At 43.1% G+C, this 18,720-nt stretch overlaps 1 protein-coding gene across 1 annotated transcript in view; it reads right to left on the reverse strand.

Annotated features, from left to right (window-relative positions):
- The window catches only part of LOC121575808 (nucleoside diphosphate kinase-like), a 31,444-nt gene extending 16,951 nt beyond the window's left edge, over positions 1–14,493 (reverse strand). Inside the window, exon 1 of the mRNA XM_041889097.2 lies at positions 14,225–14,493. Coding sequence (XP_041745031.1) covers positions 14,225–14,375 — 151 coding nt within the window. The 5' untranslated portion in view covers positions 14,376–14,493. The remainder of the gene's footprint in view (positions 1–14,224) is intronic.
- Positions 14,494–18,720: the final 4,227 nt, after the last annotated feature.

Genomic DNA, 18,720 nt, shown 5'->3' on the forward strand with positions numbered 1-18,720 from the left:
ACCTCTGAAGGTACATTTAAAGGTATCCCAAACAATAAGGGGATTTGCTGAACCTATATTGTACTGGAAGAATTCAGTTATAAATTATTTTGTCTTAGTTAAAAATAAATTGTCCTCCAGTAAACTTTGATTACATTTCCAATATCCCCGTCCACGTGGAAATTCTATAAGAGTTATGAGAAGGCCAATTAGATGATCCGATCGCATTCTGTCTCCTATTTAAACTTTTTAAACCTTTGTTGCAAGAGAGAAAGAGACAAGAAAGTAGTCAAGACTAGCTTGATTAAGTCTACTCCATGTACAGTGGGGAGAACAAGTATTTGATACACTGCCGATTATGCAGGTTTTCCTACTTACAAAGCATGTAGAGGTCTGTAATTTTTTATCATAGGTACACTTCAACTGTGAGAGACGGAATCTAAAACACAAATCCAGAAAATCAAATTGTATGATTTTTAAGTAATTAATTTGCATTTTATTGCATGACATAAGTATTTGATACATCAGAAAAGCAGAACTTAATATTTGGTACAGAAACCTTTGTTTGCAATTACAGAGATCATACATTTCCTGTAGGTCTTGACCAGGTTTGCACACACTGCAGCATGGATTTTGGCCCACTCCTCCATACAGACCTTCTCCAGATCCTTCAGGTTTCGGGGCTGTCGCTGGGCAATACAGACTTTCAGCTCCCTCCAAAGATTTTCTATTGGGTTCAGGTCTGGAGACTGGCTAGGCCACTCCAGGACCTTGAGATGCTTCTTATGGAGCCACTCCTTAGTTGCCCTGGTTGTGTGTTTCGGGTCGTTGTCATGCTGGAAGACCCAGCCATGACCCATCTTCAATGCTCTTACTGAGGGAAGGAGGTTGTTGGCCAAGATCTCGCGAAACATGGCCCCATCCATCCTCCCCTCAATACGGTGCAGTCGTCCTGTCCCCTTTGCAGAAAAGCATCCCCAAAGAATGATGTTTCCACCTCCATGCTTCACGGTTGGGATGGTGTTCTTGGGGTTGTACTCATCCTTCTTCTTCCTCCAAACACGGCGAGTGGAGTTTAGACCAAAAAGCTCTATTTTTGTCTCATCAGACCACATTACCTTCTCCCATTCCTCCTCTGGATCATCCAGATGGTCATTGGCAAACTTCAGACGGGCCTGGACATGCGCTGGCTTGAGCAGGGGGACCTTGCGTGCGCTACAGGATTTTAATCCATGACGGCGTAGTGTGTTACTAACGGTTTTCTTTGAGACTGTGGTCCCAGCTCTCTTCAGGTCATTGACCAGGTCCTGCCGTGTAGTTCTGGGCTGATCCCTCACCTTCCTCATGATCATTGATGCCCCACAAGGTGAGATCTTGAATGGAGCCCCAGACCGAGGGTGATTGACCGTCATCTTGAACTTCTTCCATTTTCTAATAATTGCGCCAACAGTTGTTGCCTTCTCACCAAGCTGCTTGCCTATTGTCCTGTAGCCCATCCCAGCCTTGTGCAGGTCTACAATTTTATCCCTGATGTCCTTACACAGCTCTCTGGTCTTGGCCATTGTGGAGAGGTTGGAGTCTGTTTCATTGAGTGTGTGGACAGGTGTCTTTTATACAGGTAACGAGTTCAAACAGGTGCAGTTAATACAGGTAATGAGTGGAGAACAGGAGGGCTTCTTAAAGAAAAACTAACAGGTCTGTGAGAGCCGGAATTCTTACTGGTTGGTAGGTGATCAAATACTTATGTCATGCAATAAAATGCAAATTAATTACTTAAAAATCATACAATGTGATTTTCTGGATTTTTGTTTTAGATTCCGTCTCTCACAGTTGAAGTGTACCTATGATAAAAATGACAAGTAGGAAAACCTGCAAAATCGGCAGTGTATCAAATACTTGTTCTCCCCACTGTATATCTCACTAGGTCAGGGTTTTTTAGTCTTCAAATATCCACTATTTCTAATGTGTCCATAATATTTGTGATTTCCTTAAGGGCACATTGATGATAGTTTGTAGAGTGATCTCCTTTACGGTCCATTGAGGTACTTACCACTGTGTTATAGTCTCCCACCATAACGATTTGATCATTTGTTGCCTGTAAGTTCAATAAATTGGTATAAATATTTTCGAAGAAGTATGGATCATCCTGATTCGGACCATGAGCCAAATCTGTTTTTCATCCACTTTCATATTAAAAAAGATCCACCTTCCTTGCGAATCATTCCTGACTATTTGCACATTCATATCGACATTTGTGTTAATTAATATCATCACACCTTGATGAAAATTATTTCACCATCCCATTCCTTTTTCCATGCAACTCCATCTAAGGATGTAGAGTGAGTTTCCTGTAAACAGTACATGTTATATTCCTTTTCTTTTTTGCCACGTAAAACTGATCTTCTTTTTTTATAATCTGCTAAACCGTTACAATTATAACTGGCTATACTTATTTCAACCCTTACCATAACTAGATACTATTCTCAGTCTAAATTGACCATAATTAGTGCTTGTAAAGTTACTACCATAAGAGGTACTATGATGGTCAAAATTTAAGATTTCAAATGTCTGATATTCAGAATTCAGGTTCTAGCAATATTTGTTTTATTCCCTTGCCTGTTTGCCTGTGAGCCAATACTACAGATGTTAGAACATTTTGTCAAGATATTATGTGTGTAGTAAATCTGAGTAGGGTGATGTGTATGATATTGGATGTCATTTTGTGAGAAGTCCAATCTCCAATGCCAAGAGTATGCAAAGCTGTCATCAAGGCAAAGGGTGGCTATTTGAAGAATCTCAAATATATTTTGATTTGTTTAACACTTTTTTGGTTACTACTTGATTCCATATGTGTTATTTCATAGTTTTGGTGTCTTCACTATTATTCTACAATGTAAAAAATAGTAAAAATAAAGAAAAACCCTTGAATGAGTAGGTGGGTCCAAACTTTTGACTGGTAGTGTATATAGCGTATGATAAACAGAGTAGCAGCAGCATATATGATGATTGTGATTGAGTGAGTATGTGTGTGTGTGTGTGTGTGTGTGTGTGTGTGTGTGTGTGTGTGTGTGTGTGTGTAGTCAGTAGGAATGTGTGTGCATGTTATGTGTGTTAGCAAAAGAATGGTGTGCGAGTGTGTTGGAGTGTCCGTGTCAGTGAGTGTGTGTGCATATGGACTGTGCAAAAATACAAATAAAATAGAAGGGTCAATGCAGATAGTCTGTGTAGCCATTTCATTTGCTATTTAGCAGTCTTGTGGCTTGGGGATAGAAGCTGTTCAGGAGACTGTTGGTGTCAGACTTGATGCTCCGGTACCGCTTGCCGTGCGGAAGCAGGGAGAACAGTCTATATGACTTGGGTGGCTGGAGACTAACAATTTTCCAGACCTTCTTTTCACACCACCTGATATAGAGGTCCTGGATGGCAGGGAGCTCGGCACAAGTGATGTACTGGGCTGTACGCACCACCCTCTGTAGCGCCATGCGATCGAGGGCGGTGCAGTTGCCATACCAATGAACTACAATCCCAATGCTCTGTTTAACATTCTTATTAATCCTCGCTAGCAATACGGTTTTGGAAACCTTTCGGAACTTAACTTTCATATAAGCGAGAATCTTTCAAATACAAAATATACACTTAGGCTACTGTGCTCAGTTTAGCAAAGTTGCACCCGCCACCTAGGCTACGACATATTCTCTCACCTTGCGCTGGCATTTCCATAGGGCAATTCCACGGTAACAGAGTGACACTGAAACTTAGATGTTTCACTTTTTCTTTAAATCCGAACAGTGCAGATGCAAAGTGTGTGGACCCCCGGTAGCCCACGTCAGGATCAGAATTAGAGAAACACAAGTGAGTAGAACAGTGTAGGTGCGGCGGCCTCACCCTTTCCTCTCGGTCCCCTTGGCCCCCCACACACATTAACCCTAACCTCTCACTTGGCCCCTCACTGGTGGGGAAATAAGACTAGGAGAGGGGGGAGCGGGACAGACACAGATAGACAGCCATTCCTCAGGAAAGAGGCCCTGATATGTGAGGAGCCTGGAGAACGAGAAGAGGAAGAGGGAGAGGGAGAGGAGGGGCAACCAGCAAAAACAACTACTGGAGCTGGAGCTCAGACCTACAACAGCCTGGGGAAACAGAGAGAGGGTGAGAGACATTCAGAGAGAGAGAAATAGAGATGGGAGTATGAAAGAAGGAGAGATCCAAAATGAGGAGAGGAGGGGGAAGAGGCAGAGATTAAAACAGAGATAGCAAGAGAGAGAGCCCCCCACCCTCTTCAACATATATATCAAGGAATTGGCGAGGGCACTAGAACAGTCTGCAGCACCCGGCCTCACCCTACTAGAATCTGAAGTCAAATGTCTGTTTGCTGATGATCTGGTGCTTCTGTCACCAACCAAGGAGGGCCTACAGCAGCACCTAGATATTCTGCACAGATTCTGTCAGACCTGGGCACTGACAGTAAATCTCAGTAAGACAAAAATAATGGTGTTCCAAAAAATGTCCAGTTGCCAGGACCACAAATACAAATTCCATCTAGACACCGTTGCCCTAGAGCACACAAAAAACGATACATACCTCGGCCTAAATATCAGCGCCACAGGTAACTTCCACAAAGCTGTGAACGATCTGAGAGACAAGGCAAGAAAGACCTTCTATGCCATCAAAAGGAACATAAAATTCGACATACCAATTAGGATCTGGCTAAAAATACTTGAATCAGTTATAGAACCCATTGCCCTTTATGGTTGTGAGGTCTGGGGTCCGCTCACCAACCAATAATTCACAAAATGGGACAAACACCAAATTGAGACTCCGCATGCAGAATTCTGCAAATATTTCCTCAGTGTACAACGAAAAACACCAAATAATGCATGCAGAGCAGAATTAGGCCGATACCCGCTAATTATAAAATCCAGAAAAGAGCTGTTAAATTCTATAACCACTTAAAAGGAAGCGATTCCCAAACCTTCCATAACAAAACCATCACCTACAGAGAGATGAACTTGGAGAAGAGTCCCATAAGTAAGCTGGTCCTGTGGCTCTGTTCACAAACACAAACAGACCCCACAGAGCCCCAGGACAACAACAACAACACAATTAGACCCAACCAAATCATGAGAAAACAAAAAGAGAATTATTTGACACATTGGAAAGAATTAACAACAAAACAGAGCAAACTAGAATGCTATTTGGCCCTAAACAGAGAGTACACAGTAGCAGAATACCTGACCACTGTGACCGACCCAAACTTAAGGAAAAGCTTTGACTATGTACAGACTCAGTGAGCATAGCCTTGCTATTGAGAAAGGCCGCCGTAGGCAGACCTGGCTCTCAAGAGAAAACAGGCTATGTGCACACTGCCCACAAAATGAGGTGGAACCTGAGCTGCACTTCCTAACCTGCCAAATGTATGACCATATTAGAGACACATATTTCCCTCAGATTACAGAGATCCACAAAGAATTCGAAAACAAACCCAATTTTAATAAACTCCCTTATCTACTGGGTGAAAAAGCACAGTGTGCCATATCAGCAGCAAGATTTGTGACCTGTTGCCACAAGAAATGGGCAACCAGTGAAGAACAAACACCAAAGAAAGAGAAAGAGTAAGTGTGGGTTGAGAGAGGGCATAGAGCAACAGGCAGTCTGCAGGCCAAACCTGTCCCGCCAGTGACTCTTTTTTGGGGGGATTTTAGTTTTTGGTCAAAAGAGACTCTAAAATCATCAGGAATTCAGCCCCCCAAAACATTGTTTAGGAAATCTGTTCCAAAATATTCCCACAAATAGTTAAAAGAGATATGTGATCGTGTCTTAACGTAATCAAGGTATGAAATTAGTGTATTTGAGGGCCTCCCGAGTGGCGCAGTGGTCTAAGGCACTGCATCGCAGTGCTTGAGGCGTCACTACAGACCCGGCTTCGATCCCAGGCTGTGTCACAGCCGGCTGTGACCGGGAGACCCATGAGGCGGCGCACAATTGGCCCAGCGTCGTCCTGGTTAGGGGAGGGTTTGGCCGGCCGGGATTTCCTTGTCCCATCACGCTCTAGGGACTTGTGGCGGGCCGGTCACCTGCAAGCTAACTTCAGTCATCAGCTGGACAGTGTTTCCTGCGGCTGGCTTTCGGGTTAAGCGAGCAGTGTGTCAAGAAGCAGTGCGGCTTGGAAGGGTCGTGTTTCGGAGAACACATCAACCTTCGCCTCTCCCGAGTACGTAGGGGTGTTGCAGAAATGGGACAAGACTGTAACTACCAAAAAAGGGGTAAAAAAACAAACAATTGTATTTGAAAATAACAATCTCTTTTTGGGCTTAGTTGTGGTCAATTTGCAGTGTACATATTATTAATAATTATTTTGCGGGGCCCCGACCATTTGCTCTGACAAAAAAACGGTGCGCGGCTGAATCTACAGTGAGGGAAAAAAGTATTTGATCCCTTGCTGATTTTGTACGTTTGCCCACTGACAAAGAAATGATCAGTCTATAATTTGAATGATAGGTTTATTTGAACAGTGAGAGACAGAATAACAACAAAAAAATTCAGAAAAACGCATGTCAAAAATGTTATCAATTGATTTGCATTTTAATGAGGGAAATAAGTATTTGACCCCTCTGCAAGACATGACTTAGTACTTGGTGGCAAAACCCATTGTCATTGTCATGCTGGAATACCCATCCACAACCCATTTCCAATGCTGAGGGAAGGAGGTTCTCACCCAAAATTTGACGGTACATGGCCCCGTCCATCGTCCCTTTGATGTGGTGAAGTTGTCCTGTACCCTTAGCAAATCACCCCCAAAGCATAATGTTTCCACCTCCATGTTTGACGGTGGGGATGGTGTTCTTGGGGTCATAGACAGCATTCCTCCTCCTCCAAACACGGCGAGTTGAGTTGATGCCAAAGAGCTCGATTTTGGTCTCATCTGACCACAACACTTTCACCCAGTTCTCCTCTGAATCATTCAGATGTTCATTGGCAAACTTCAGACGGGCCTGTATATGTGCTTTCTTGAGCAGGGGGACCTTGCGGGCGCTGCAGGATTTCAGTCCTTCACGGCGTAGTGTGTTACCAATTGTTTTCTTGGTGACTATGGTCCCAGCTGCCTTGAGATCATTGACAATATCCTCCCGTGTAGTTTTGGGCTGATTCCTCACCGTTCTCATGATCATTGCAACTCCACGAGGTGAGATCTTACATGGAGCCCCAGGCCGAGGGAGATTGACAGTTATTTTGTGTTTCTTCCATTTGCGAATAATCGCACCAACTGTTGTCACCTTCTCACCAAGCTGCTTGGCGATGGTCTTGTAGCCCATTCCAGCCTTGTGTAGGTCTACAATCTTGTCCCTGATATCCTTGGAGAGCTCTTTGGTCTTGGCCATGGTGGAGTTTGGAATCTGATTGATTGATTGCTTCTGTGGACAGGTGTCTTTTATACAGGTAACAAGCTGAGATTAGGAGCACTCCCTTTAAGAGTGTGCTCCTAATCGCAGCTCGTTACCTGTATAAAAGACACCTGGGAGCCAGAAATCTTTCTGATTGAGAGGGGGTCAAATACTTATTTCCCTCATTAAAATTAAAATCAATTTATAACATTTTTGACATGCGTTTTTCTGGATTTTTTTGTTGTTATTCTGTCTCTCACTGTTCAAATAAACCTACCATTAAAATTATAGACTGATCATTTCTTTGTCAGTGGGCAAACGTACAAAATCAGCAGGGGATCAAATACTTTTTCCCTCACTGTAGTTGCCTACCCCTGGTAAAGAGAGGGTGCTGTGCAGCATTGAATTGTGTGATGAGCTGGTGAATTATTGATGGTGCCTCAGCGCTGAAGGGCGAGAGAAGAGCACATCACTTTCAGACAGGGACAGTCACCACTCCATCACTCTCACACACACACAGAAAAGTGTTGTTCTAAAGGTCAGCACTCATGTTTGTTGTTCTGGCCCATCTTTAAGAATTATGTTTATCAGAGACTACAAAGAGCTGCTCTCTCTCTCTCTCTCTCCCCCTATATCTACCTTTCTCTAATCCAGAGGAAGCCTGTTTGATCTGCCAGAGTCCTGCTGCTAAAGCTGCTACAGAAAGAGAGAAATACACCCCCCTCTCTTTCTCCCTTTCTACCTCCATCTCTCCCTTGATCACAAAGAGACGATTTGGTTCTCTATCATCTCGATATAAAAGGCAACAACAAGAAACATCTTTAAAAGTCAATCGTTAAATCAAAAGCAAGCCTATCAAAACGTATGTAGTGTGTGCAGTAATAAATTAGTTAGGCCTGATTATTAGGAGTAATGATGGTGTTTTGAGACTGCTGAAGTCAGAGCCCAGTGGGATCTATAAGCCCTCTCATAATGCAGAGAATAAGAATGCAGTCATCTGCAGGGCTGGACACAACACAATGAGGAAGTTACTGCAGGGGGTCTGACTCACAGCGCAGGACACATTAACCTTCACCCGCCAAGGACTACTTTTAAAATGTTCCACATCAAATTTGACAAAAACCCATTTACATGAAGAACAGTGCAGATGCACAGTTTGGTAACAGAATGACAGCACAAATCGGCATTCTGTAACCAAACTTTGCATCTGCACTGTTCAAGTAAATGTGTTTTTGTAAAAATGTTCAGTGGAAATCGTTAAAAGTAGCCTAGTCCTTGTGCATAGAGTTGTATGGTTTGTTAAACTTTGCAATCATTGGTTTTGTTTGACACAATTTAAAGTGAAAAATCTGAGTCTCAGTGTCACTCTGTTAGCCGATTTATGCTTGATCCGGCAATGCGGTCCGGAGGCTCCGTACAGAGCGTGTGACGCAATTGTGGAGCCTCCGGAGGCTTGCGTAGGCCAAATCGAGCTACGTACGCCGATGCCGTGTGCCTCATAAATGTTGTAACAATGCGGATGGCTCCGCATAGCTCCGCATTGACATGATTGGTTGACGGTAGGTGGGGCGGTACATCCTGTATAAACACAAACTCACTTCCTTGACAACTTCCTTGACAACAAACATGGAGAACTTTGACGAAAGGCTATCATAACAAATTCACAAATATTATGATACCTCCTGTAGGGATTTCAATGACATGAAAATGTGTTTTAACTCCTGGAAATAGATCGGGTAGGTAATGGGGATAGATCTGGTAAAGAGGTCAATGCAGACCATGGGGGATAGAAGGATGCTGGATTGGCGCACATTCAACAAATCTGATCTAACAAAGTGGATATTTGTCAAATCCGTCATTATTGATGTATTGTAACAGGCCCAAAAAGATTTGGGATGGAGATGCAGGTGGGAAAATGGTGCAGCACCGGGAAACGTACTCCAACATATCAGAAGAGGTAAGGTCTTTTGTTTAACCAGTTACTCGTAATTAGCTATATGGCTATAGAGATTAGCCCTCAATCACTACGAGTGGTGCGGTGCAGAACAATTTATTGGATGTGTATAACCGCTCCCCGAAGCGCAAGAAGTATGAATGCTCTGACTTCTCCGGAGGCTGCATCATTGTAAATGCTGTACGGCCACTGCAGATTTCGGATTGACCATAAAATCAGCTTTTACGGTGGAATTGCCCCATTCCATTCCACATTTCCAGATGGATCGCATGTGTTTCTTAAAATACAGGCGGGTGCAAATTTCCTAAACTGCGTACGCACAGTAGTCTCAGGGGTTAACGAAAAAAATACATCCCATGACTGAAACTTAAGTCGATCCCAGATCTATTGTCTGGGGCCAAGTTAACCTCCCCTTTCATGTCAGTAAGTCATGACCATCCTGCATTTAGGGAAAGAAGATCATTTTGTACTGCTAGTTTGACCAATTCCAGTCCCCTTCTACTACAAAATGTATGAAAATATATTATGCTGACACCATCTAAAATATAATTTCCACCTCCAGAAATGGGCCGAATAACATATTGGTAAAAAATTGTTACAATTATTTTAACATGTTGGACCATGCATGGTCTATATTATCAGATGTGCTATTAGCAATAAGCATTATCACATGTAGCCTAACTGATGCAGCATAGTGCCTATAAAATGTACATATGATGAAGCATGGGGTTTGTCCATCTGCATTTACCCCATTGGACAAAACATCCTGATTGTTATTATTAATAATTGTTATTATTTTATTATAAATATGAATATAGAACTAATTATTCATTATTATTCACTCAAAAAATTAGATTTTTAGGTTTATATTACAAAGTATGTCATTGCCAGTTTAAGACGCCATTGTCCCTTTAAGAGCTCTGTCGCACAACTGCTCCTAAACCATACTTTAAACTCTGGTTGTAAAACAATGCCACACGGGGTACAGGTCAGATAATTTTTTCGGTTCAATGGCTGCCGGTGTGGCCATGAGGTGGGGGTAAGATGGGTGGAAAGGAAAAAAAGGAGGAAAGTGGAACATAAGACACATGGAGCGGCACACAATTGGCCCAGTGTCGTCCAGGGTAGGGGAGGGAATGGCCGGCAGGGATGTAGCTCAGTTGGTAGAGCATGGGGTTGTGGGTTCGATTCCCACGGGGGGTATGAAAAATTAAAAAAATTATGTATGCACTCACTAACTGTAAGTCGCTCTGGATAAGAGCGTCTGCTAAATGACTAAAATGTAAATGTAAATAAGTATATATGGAATGGGGGAATGCACAAGCCTTCTGGAAGATCTGATGAAGGACAAGATGGAGAGGAATAATAATTGAAAAGTGGAACATGTTTTGAGTGAATATGGAGTGGTGGATCAGGAAATTGAACATGACGAGAGTGAGGATGAATTAATTGCGGTGGCAGGTGTGGTGAAGACCGCCGAGTTTGAGCCTCATCCTGATGATGACAAAGATTATTCTGGCCCAGTGGGAGTGAGATTTTTGGAGAGAATGGATCCTTGCTTTCTGGTAAACCCATACATGGTGTCAGGTTGGGTGGAAACGAGGTTGGAGAATGTTGGGTTGGTGAAAGCGACTCAAAGTGGAATCGTGTAGATTATTTGCGTTTCTGCCGTCCAGAGGGAGCGTGCGCTCCACACCACGCAACTGGGGACAAGAAATATGACTTGCTTTCCTTTCCAGAGCAGGGTGCTGCTGAAAGGAGTGATAACTGGAGTGAAGTTAAGTGTTGAGGGTCAACTGAAGTTGAAGATTCCCGGTGTCTGTGACACCCGCCGTTTGTTGCGACGTAGACCTGGTGGAGAGCGTGGTGAAACAGAGAAGACACTGTCTGTGCTCCTGAGTTTTGATGCAGAGTCTTTACCAGACAAAGTGAAGTCAGGATGTGTCGGTTAGCTTTTGTCCCGAACCCATTACAGTGTTTTAGGTGTCAAGCTTATGGTCATGTGGCAGCAGTGTGTAGGAGGGATATTCCTAGATGTGAGAAGTGTGCAGGAGGACATGAGACTAAGGAATGTGTAGTATCGGTGGAAAACGTTGTGTGTGTGTGTAAACTGTAGTGGTACCCATTGTGCTGGAGATCAGAGGTGTCCGGTGAGAGAAAGGCAGGTTGAGGTTGCCAGGATCAAATCAAATTTTATTTGCCACATCCGCCAATACAACAAGTGTAGACATTACAGTGAAATGCTTACTTACAAGCCCTTTTCCAACAATGCAGTTTAAGATTATAATTTTTTTAAAGCTAATAATTAAAGAGCAACAGTAAAATAAAATAACAGTAGGGAGGTTATATACAGGGGGTACCGGTACAGAGTCAATGTGCGGGGGCACCAGTTAGTCGAGGTAATTGAGGTAATATGTACATGTGGGTAGAGTTAAAGTGACTATGCATAAATAATAATAAACAGAGTAGCAGCAGCATAAAAGAGGGGGGGCAATGCAAATAGTCCGGTTAGCCATGATTAGCTGATCAGGAGTCTTATGGCTTGGGGTAGAAGCTGTTAAGAAGCCTTTTGGACCTAGACTTGGCGCTCCGGTACCGCTTGCCGTGCGATAGCAGAGAGAACAGTCTATGACTAGGGTGGCAGGAGTCTTTGATAGTTTTTAGGGCCTTCCTCTGACACCGCCTGGTATAGAGGTCCTGGATGGCAGGAAGCTAGTGCAGAAGGTGTCTTATGCTGAGGCAGTGAAGAGAGCAACAGAAGAAGATGTGCCCAATGGTGGCGGTGGGGTTATGGTATGGGCAGGCATAAGCTACAGACAATGAACACAATTGCATTTTATCAATGGCAATTTGAATGCACAACTCCATGTCGCAAGGATCTGTACACACTTCCTGGAAGCGGAACATTTCCCAGTTCTTCCATGGCCTGCATACTCACCAGACATCACCCATTGAGCATGTTTGGGATGCTCTTGATCGACATGTATGACAGCATGTTCCAGTTCCCGCCAATATCCAGCAACTTCGCACAGCCATTGAAGAGTGGGACAACATTCCACAGGCCACAATCAACAGCTTGATCAACTATATGCAAAGGAGATGTGTCGCGCTGCTTGAAGCAAATGGTGGTCACACCAGATACTGACTGGTTTTCTGATCCACACCCCTACCTTTATATTAAAGGTATCTGTGACCAACAGATGCATATCTGTATTCAATTTTACATTTAAGTAATTTAGCAGATGCTCTTATCCAGAGCGATTTATAGTAGTGAGTGCCTACATTTTCTTACTGTTTTACAGTCATGCGAAATCATTAGGCCCTAATCTATGGACTTCACATGACTGGGAATACAGATTTGCATGTTGGTCACAGATACCTTTAAAGAAAAAGGTATTTCAATTTCAATTGACTGATTTCCTTATATGAACTGTAACTCAGTCAAATCTTTGAAATTGTTGCATGTTTCTTGTTGTTGCATTTATATTGTAACGACCCGGTATTGTGTTCCGTGTTCGTGTTATTGTTCTCATGGGTGCTAGCAGGGGTTAAATATGCCAGGACAGACGGAAAGGTTGGGGGGTATGATGGGTCATCCCGCGGGGTTTTGAAATGAATAAATAGGGGCTACTGTCTCATCTCTCTCTCTTTGGTATCCTGATCTGCTCCTGAGTCTGCCACTTAACTTGACATTGTGTACGCTCGTAATTTAGCGGCGTGGTCTGTGGCCTGAACAATAGCCCAGTTTAGGAATAAACCTGTGTTCTGCCCTGCACACCTGGTGTCCATCTCTTTTTCGTTTATGACCCAGCCCGGTTCATTACAATATTTTTGTTAAGTGTAAAACTAGGATCCCCCTCTTTTTTAACAAAGGCCATAACTGTATTCAAAAGTGTTTACCCGCGCTTGCATTAAGAGTTGTTGTGAATTGACTGCTTATCAGAATACATTTTTCCCGCCTATGGCTCCCAACTTTCAATGCACCTCGAGAGGAATATTACTCTTGCATAGAACACACAACAAGCCGACTAAGTAAATAGGGTTGTCTGGTGTAGTTTTAATAACATTAAAATGGCAAAAATAGGAGCACTGGAAAGTTACATCCTGAGTGATGAAGTATAGGCTTTGAATGACTTTGCCAGCAGCTACACACTGCTGTTTGAGTTGAGCAACACGGTGGTGCGAGTTATAGACTATTTAATTCCAGCTTCATCTGAACATTGGAGTGTCAGCAACAATCATGCATGTCAGTTTAGTGCACACAGCGTAACAGACAAAATACAATTTGAGAATACATTTATTTGGGAATATATTTAGTTGAACAGACATGCTTCTGTCTCGCTTATATGAAAGTTCAATTCGAAATGTTTCCAAAACGGTATCGCATGCGAAGTGTATTTGCGTTTTGGACAGAGCATTTGGGCAGCGTTGGGACATTTCTCTCACACGGCTAAATGGGACGTCCAATGACTCAATTTAGCCAGCCAGCGTAATGCAATGTAATTGGAGTCATGAATAGGGGTAAACATAGCCTATATCAAAGATTATCTATATTGACAAGATAGTCAAGTGATCGCTCTAACAATGGAAATACATGTCCTCAAAGATGGAAGGCAGGCGTGAGGCATTGACCTCCATACAAAAATTCCTCTTCCGTTTTCGTGGACAGACTTTGTGCGGAGTAAGGCCTCTCGCTTTGCTTCTTCCTCTCTGAATATATGTTGTAGATTTTTAATTGCAACTAACTCCAAATATTGCGCCAGTGGAATGTGTGTCCACTTGACAACCTTTGCTGACAAAATCACTTCTCAGTGCAAGTTTAACAAAAACATTAATAGCCTACATGTACACTACAATAGTATGTTAGCCTAGAGTAGGCTACTTATATTGCTATAGTCAGGCTACTAACCTGATGTGGTACTGTATCCAGCGCGTCGATGCCCAAGCAGGAGGCAAAATGCGAACTCAGGGATATAACTTTTTATCGCTGGTAGAACTCCCCGACAGTACGGATTCTGCAGGATAAGGTTTTTCAGCGCACACCTTTGAAATTGAACCATTATTTCCACAAGCCAAAGTTATAGTCAACCTGTGAGATCCTTTAACATGTATCTAACTACCTGTAAGATAGTAACGTTAGTAGGATAGAATCAGTCTTCCTCAACAACGATCACTACTAGTCCCACCCCCGATAAAGCGGCCACATGGAGATCGTCCCTCAACCGGTTCCCACTAGATAACACAGCCACAAAGTTAAAATGGGCTATAATTAAATTAAGGTTAGGCATAAGGTTAACATTGTGTTTAAGGCTAGAGTTACATTTATTATTTCGATTTTAATAAGATAAATTGTAGAAATGTGCGAGGTTTATGACTTTGTGGCTGTGTTAACTTGTGACGACCCCCTCAACCTCGGTCGTCACTAGCTCCTATAGAGTAGGGAGGAGGAGGAGCATCAGTGGGTGCGCCGCGGACCCTCCGTGTCCGGAAATAATTTAGCCATTCATTGTAGCTACTGGTGCTCTGTAGAGCAATTTTTCTCGAGCTTTCTCGTGTCAAATAACTCGTGACATTCCTGGATTACTCAATGGTAGTGCTTGCCAAGCAAGAGTCCCCACTTTAAATCTTCGACATACTTCTTATTAGTGTGGCTTGACCTCCATCCACTTTCATGGGATTTCCACAGCATTCTAAACGTCCCATTGTGACATCTTCACTCCCAACCTTATATTATATCCACAGTAAACAAGGTAACTTTTAACACAAATCAGCTACTTTGACCACTTTCCCAACTTCAAATTCTTCAAAAAAAAATTGTGCACAACATTTTAGAGAATTAAGCTTTTTGTGCATGTGGAACATTTCTGGAATATTTTATTTCAGCTCATGAAACATGGGACCAACACTTTACATGTTGCGTTTATATTTTTGTTCAGTGTATACACATTTGCATAAATAAGCATAAAACAACCCACCAACAGTAACTCTTGAACCGTTCAAGCTACATACACCAAACCAACTTTCACATGTTCAGGCTATCCCAACTTCAAATTCTTAAAAACGTTTATCAACCCTATTCCTCAGCATTCTAAAGGTCCCATTGTGACATCATCACTCCCAAAATTCTACAGTATACAGTTGAAGTCAGAAGTTTACATACACTTAGGTTGGAGTCATTAAAACGAGTTTTTCAACCACTCCACAAATTTCTTGTTAACAAACTATAGTTTTGGCAAGTCGGTTAGGACATCTACTTTGTGCATGACACAAGTAATTTTCCAACAATTGTTTACAGACAGATTATTTCACTTATAATTCACTGTATCACAATTCCAGTGGGTCAGAAGTGTACAAACACTAAATTGACTGTGTCTTTAAACAGCTTGGAAAATTCCAGAAAATGATGTCATGGCTTTAGAAGCTTCTGATAGGCTAATTGACATCATTTGAGTCAATTGGAGGTGTACCTGTGGATGTATTTCAAGGCCTACCTTCAAACTCAGTGCCTCTTTGCTTGACATCATGGGAAAATCAAAAGACCTCAGAAAACAAATTGTAGACCTCCACAAGTCTGGTTCATCCTTGGGAGCAATTTCCAAACGCCTGAAGGTACCACGTTCATCTGTACAAACAATAGTACGCAAGTATAAACACCATGGGACCACGCAGCCGTCATACCGCTCAGGATGGAGACGCGTTCTGTCTCCTAGAGATGAATGTACTTTGGTTCGAAAAGTGCAAATCAATCCCAGAACAACAGCAAAGGACCTTGTGAAGATGCTGGAGGAAACAGGGACAAAATGATCGATATCCACAGTAAAACGAGTCCTATATCAACATAACCTGAAAGGCCGCTCAGCAAGGAAGAAGCCATTGCTCCAAAACCGCCTTAAAAAAGCCAGACTACGGTTTGCAACTGCACATGGGGACAAAGATCGTACTTTTTGGATAAATGTCCTCTGGTCTGATTAAACAAAAATAGAACTGTTTGGCCATAATGACCATCGTTATGTTTGGAGGAAAAAGGTGTACGCTTGTAAGCCAAAGAACACCATCCCAACCGTGTAGCACGGGGGTGGCAGCATCATGCTGTGGGGGGTGCTTTGCTGCAGGAGGGACTGGTGCACTTCACAAAATAGATGGCATCATGAGGAAGGAAAATTATGTGGATATATTGAAGCAACATCTCAAGACATCAGTCAGGAAGTTAAAGCTTGGTCGCAAATGGGTCTTCCAAATGGACAATGGCCCCAAGCATACTTCCAAAGTTGTGGCAAAATGGCTTAAGGACAACAAAGTCAATGTATTGGAGTGGCCATCACAAAGCCCTGACCTCAATCCTATAGAACATTTGTGGGCAGAACTGAAAAAGCGTGTGCGAGCAAGGAGGCCTACAAACCTGACTCAATTACACCAGCTCTGTCAAGAGGAATGGGCCAAAATTCACCCAACTTATTGTGGGAAGCTTGTGGAAGGCTACCCGAAACGTTTGACCCAAGTTAAACAATTTAAAGGCAATGCTACCAAATACTAATTGAGTGTATGTAAACTTCTGACCCACTGGGAATGTGATGAAAGAAATAAAAGCTGAAAGAAATAATTATCTCTACAATTATTCTGACATTTCACATTCTTAATAAAGTGGTGATCCTAACTGATCTAAGACAGGGGATCTTTACTAGGATTAAATGTCAGGAATTGTGAAAAACTGAGTTTAAATGTATTTGGCTAAGGTGTATGTAAACTTCCGACTTCAACTGTAGGTTGTTATCAATAAAAAGGAACTAGACACGGACACAAATTATATTTTTAGTGTGTTAACACAATTGGTAGTTTGTTGTAACCAAGTATTGGTGCTAAACCGTGTGTTATTGGATGCTAGCATGCTAGTTAGCTATGGCGTCATAGGATACGGTGTCCTGGGTGGTTTTCACGGAAGAATACTGTACCAAGTTAGCTAGCTGAATAAACTAAGTTAGAGTCTATTCCTAGAAAACATTGAACCGCTGTAGTTTACAACGATTATCATTTCTAAAGTGGAAGTTGGGAGAGTTATATTTGAGTGTTTAAGTGAAAGGTAAGTGAGGGAGGCCCTGCTCTCTCGCTTCCCCAGATGTTTAGTTAATTTTATTCCGATCTCTTTTGCATTATTGTAGCCTTTTCTGTAGCCTGTCAACTATGTGTCTGTCTATCCCTGTTCTCTCCTCTCTGCACAGGCCATACAAACGCTTCACACCGCGTGGCTGCTGCCACTCTAATCTGGTGGTCCCTGCGCGCACGACCCACGTGGAGTTCCAGGTCTCCGGCAGCCTCTGGAACTGCCGTTCTGCGGCCAACAAGGCAGAGTTCATCTCAGCCTATGCTACCCTCCAGTCCCTCGACTTCTTGGCGCTGACGGAAACATGGATTACCACAGAAAACACTGCTACTCCTACTGCTCTTTCCTCGTCTGGTCATGTGTTCTCGCATACCCCGAGAGCATCTGGTCAGCGTGGCGGTGGCACAGGAATCCTCATCTCTCCCAAGTGGACATTCTCTCTTTTCCCCCTGACCCATCTGTCTATCTCCTCATTTGAATTCCATGCTGTCACAGTCACTAGCCCATTCAAGCTTAACATCCTTATCATTTATCGCCCTCCAGGTTCCCTTGGAGAGTTCATCAATGAGCTTGATGCCTTAATAAGTTCCTTTCGTGAGGATAGCTCACCCCTCACAGTTCTGGGTGACTTTAACCTCCCTACGTCTGCCTTTGACTCATTTCTCTCTGCCTCCTTCTTTCCACTCCTTTCCTCTTTTGACTTCACCCTCTCACCGTCCCCCCCTACTCACAAGGCAGGCAATGCGCTTGACCTCATCTTTACTAGATGCTGTTCTTCTACTAATCTCACTGCAACTCCCCTCCAAGTCTCCGACCACTACTTTGTATCCTTTTCTCTCTCGCTCTCCTCCAACACTACTCAGATGGTAATGTGCCGTCGCAACTTTCGCTCTCTCTCCCGCTACTCTCTCCTCTTCCATCCTATCATCTCTTCCCTCTGCTAAATCCTTCTCCCTCCGATCTCCTGATTCTGCCTCCTCAACCCTCCTCTCCTCCCTTTCTGCATCTTTTGACTCTCTATGTCCCCTATCCTCCCGGCCGGCTCGGTCCTCCCCTCCTCCTCCGTGGCTTGACAACTCATTGCGAGCTCACAGAACAGAAATGGAAATGGAGGAAAAATAGACTCCCTGCGGACCTGTCATCTTTTCACTCCCTCCTCTCTACATTTTCTTCCTCTGTTTCTGCTGCTAAAGCCACTTTCTACCACTCTAAATTTCAAGCCTCTGCCTCTAACCCTAGGAAGCTCTTTGCCACCTTCTCCTCCCTGCTGAATCCTCCTCCTCCTCTCCCTCCCTCTCTGTGGATGA

This window comes from Coregonus clupeaformis, chromosome 10, assembly GCF_020615455.1.
Source record: "Coregonus clupeaformis isolate EN_2021a chromosome 10, ASM2061545v1, whole genome shotgun sequence".
NCBI lineage: Eukaryota > Metazoa > Chordata > Actinopteri > Salmoniformes > Salmonidae > Coregonus > Coregonus clupeaformis.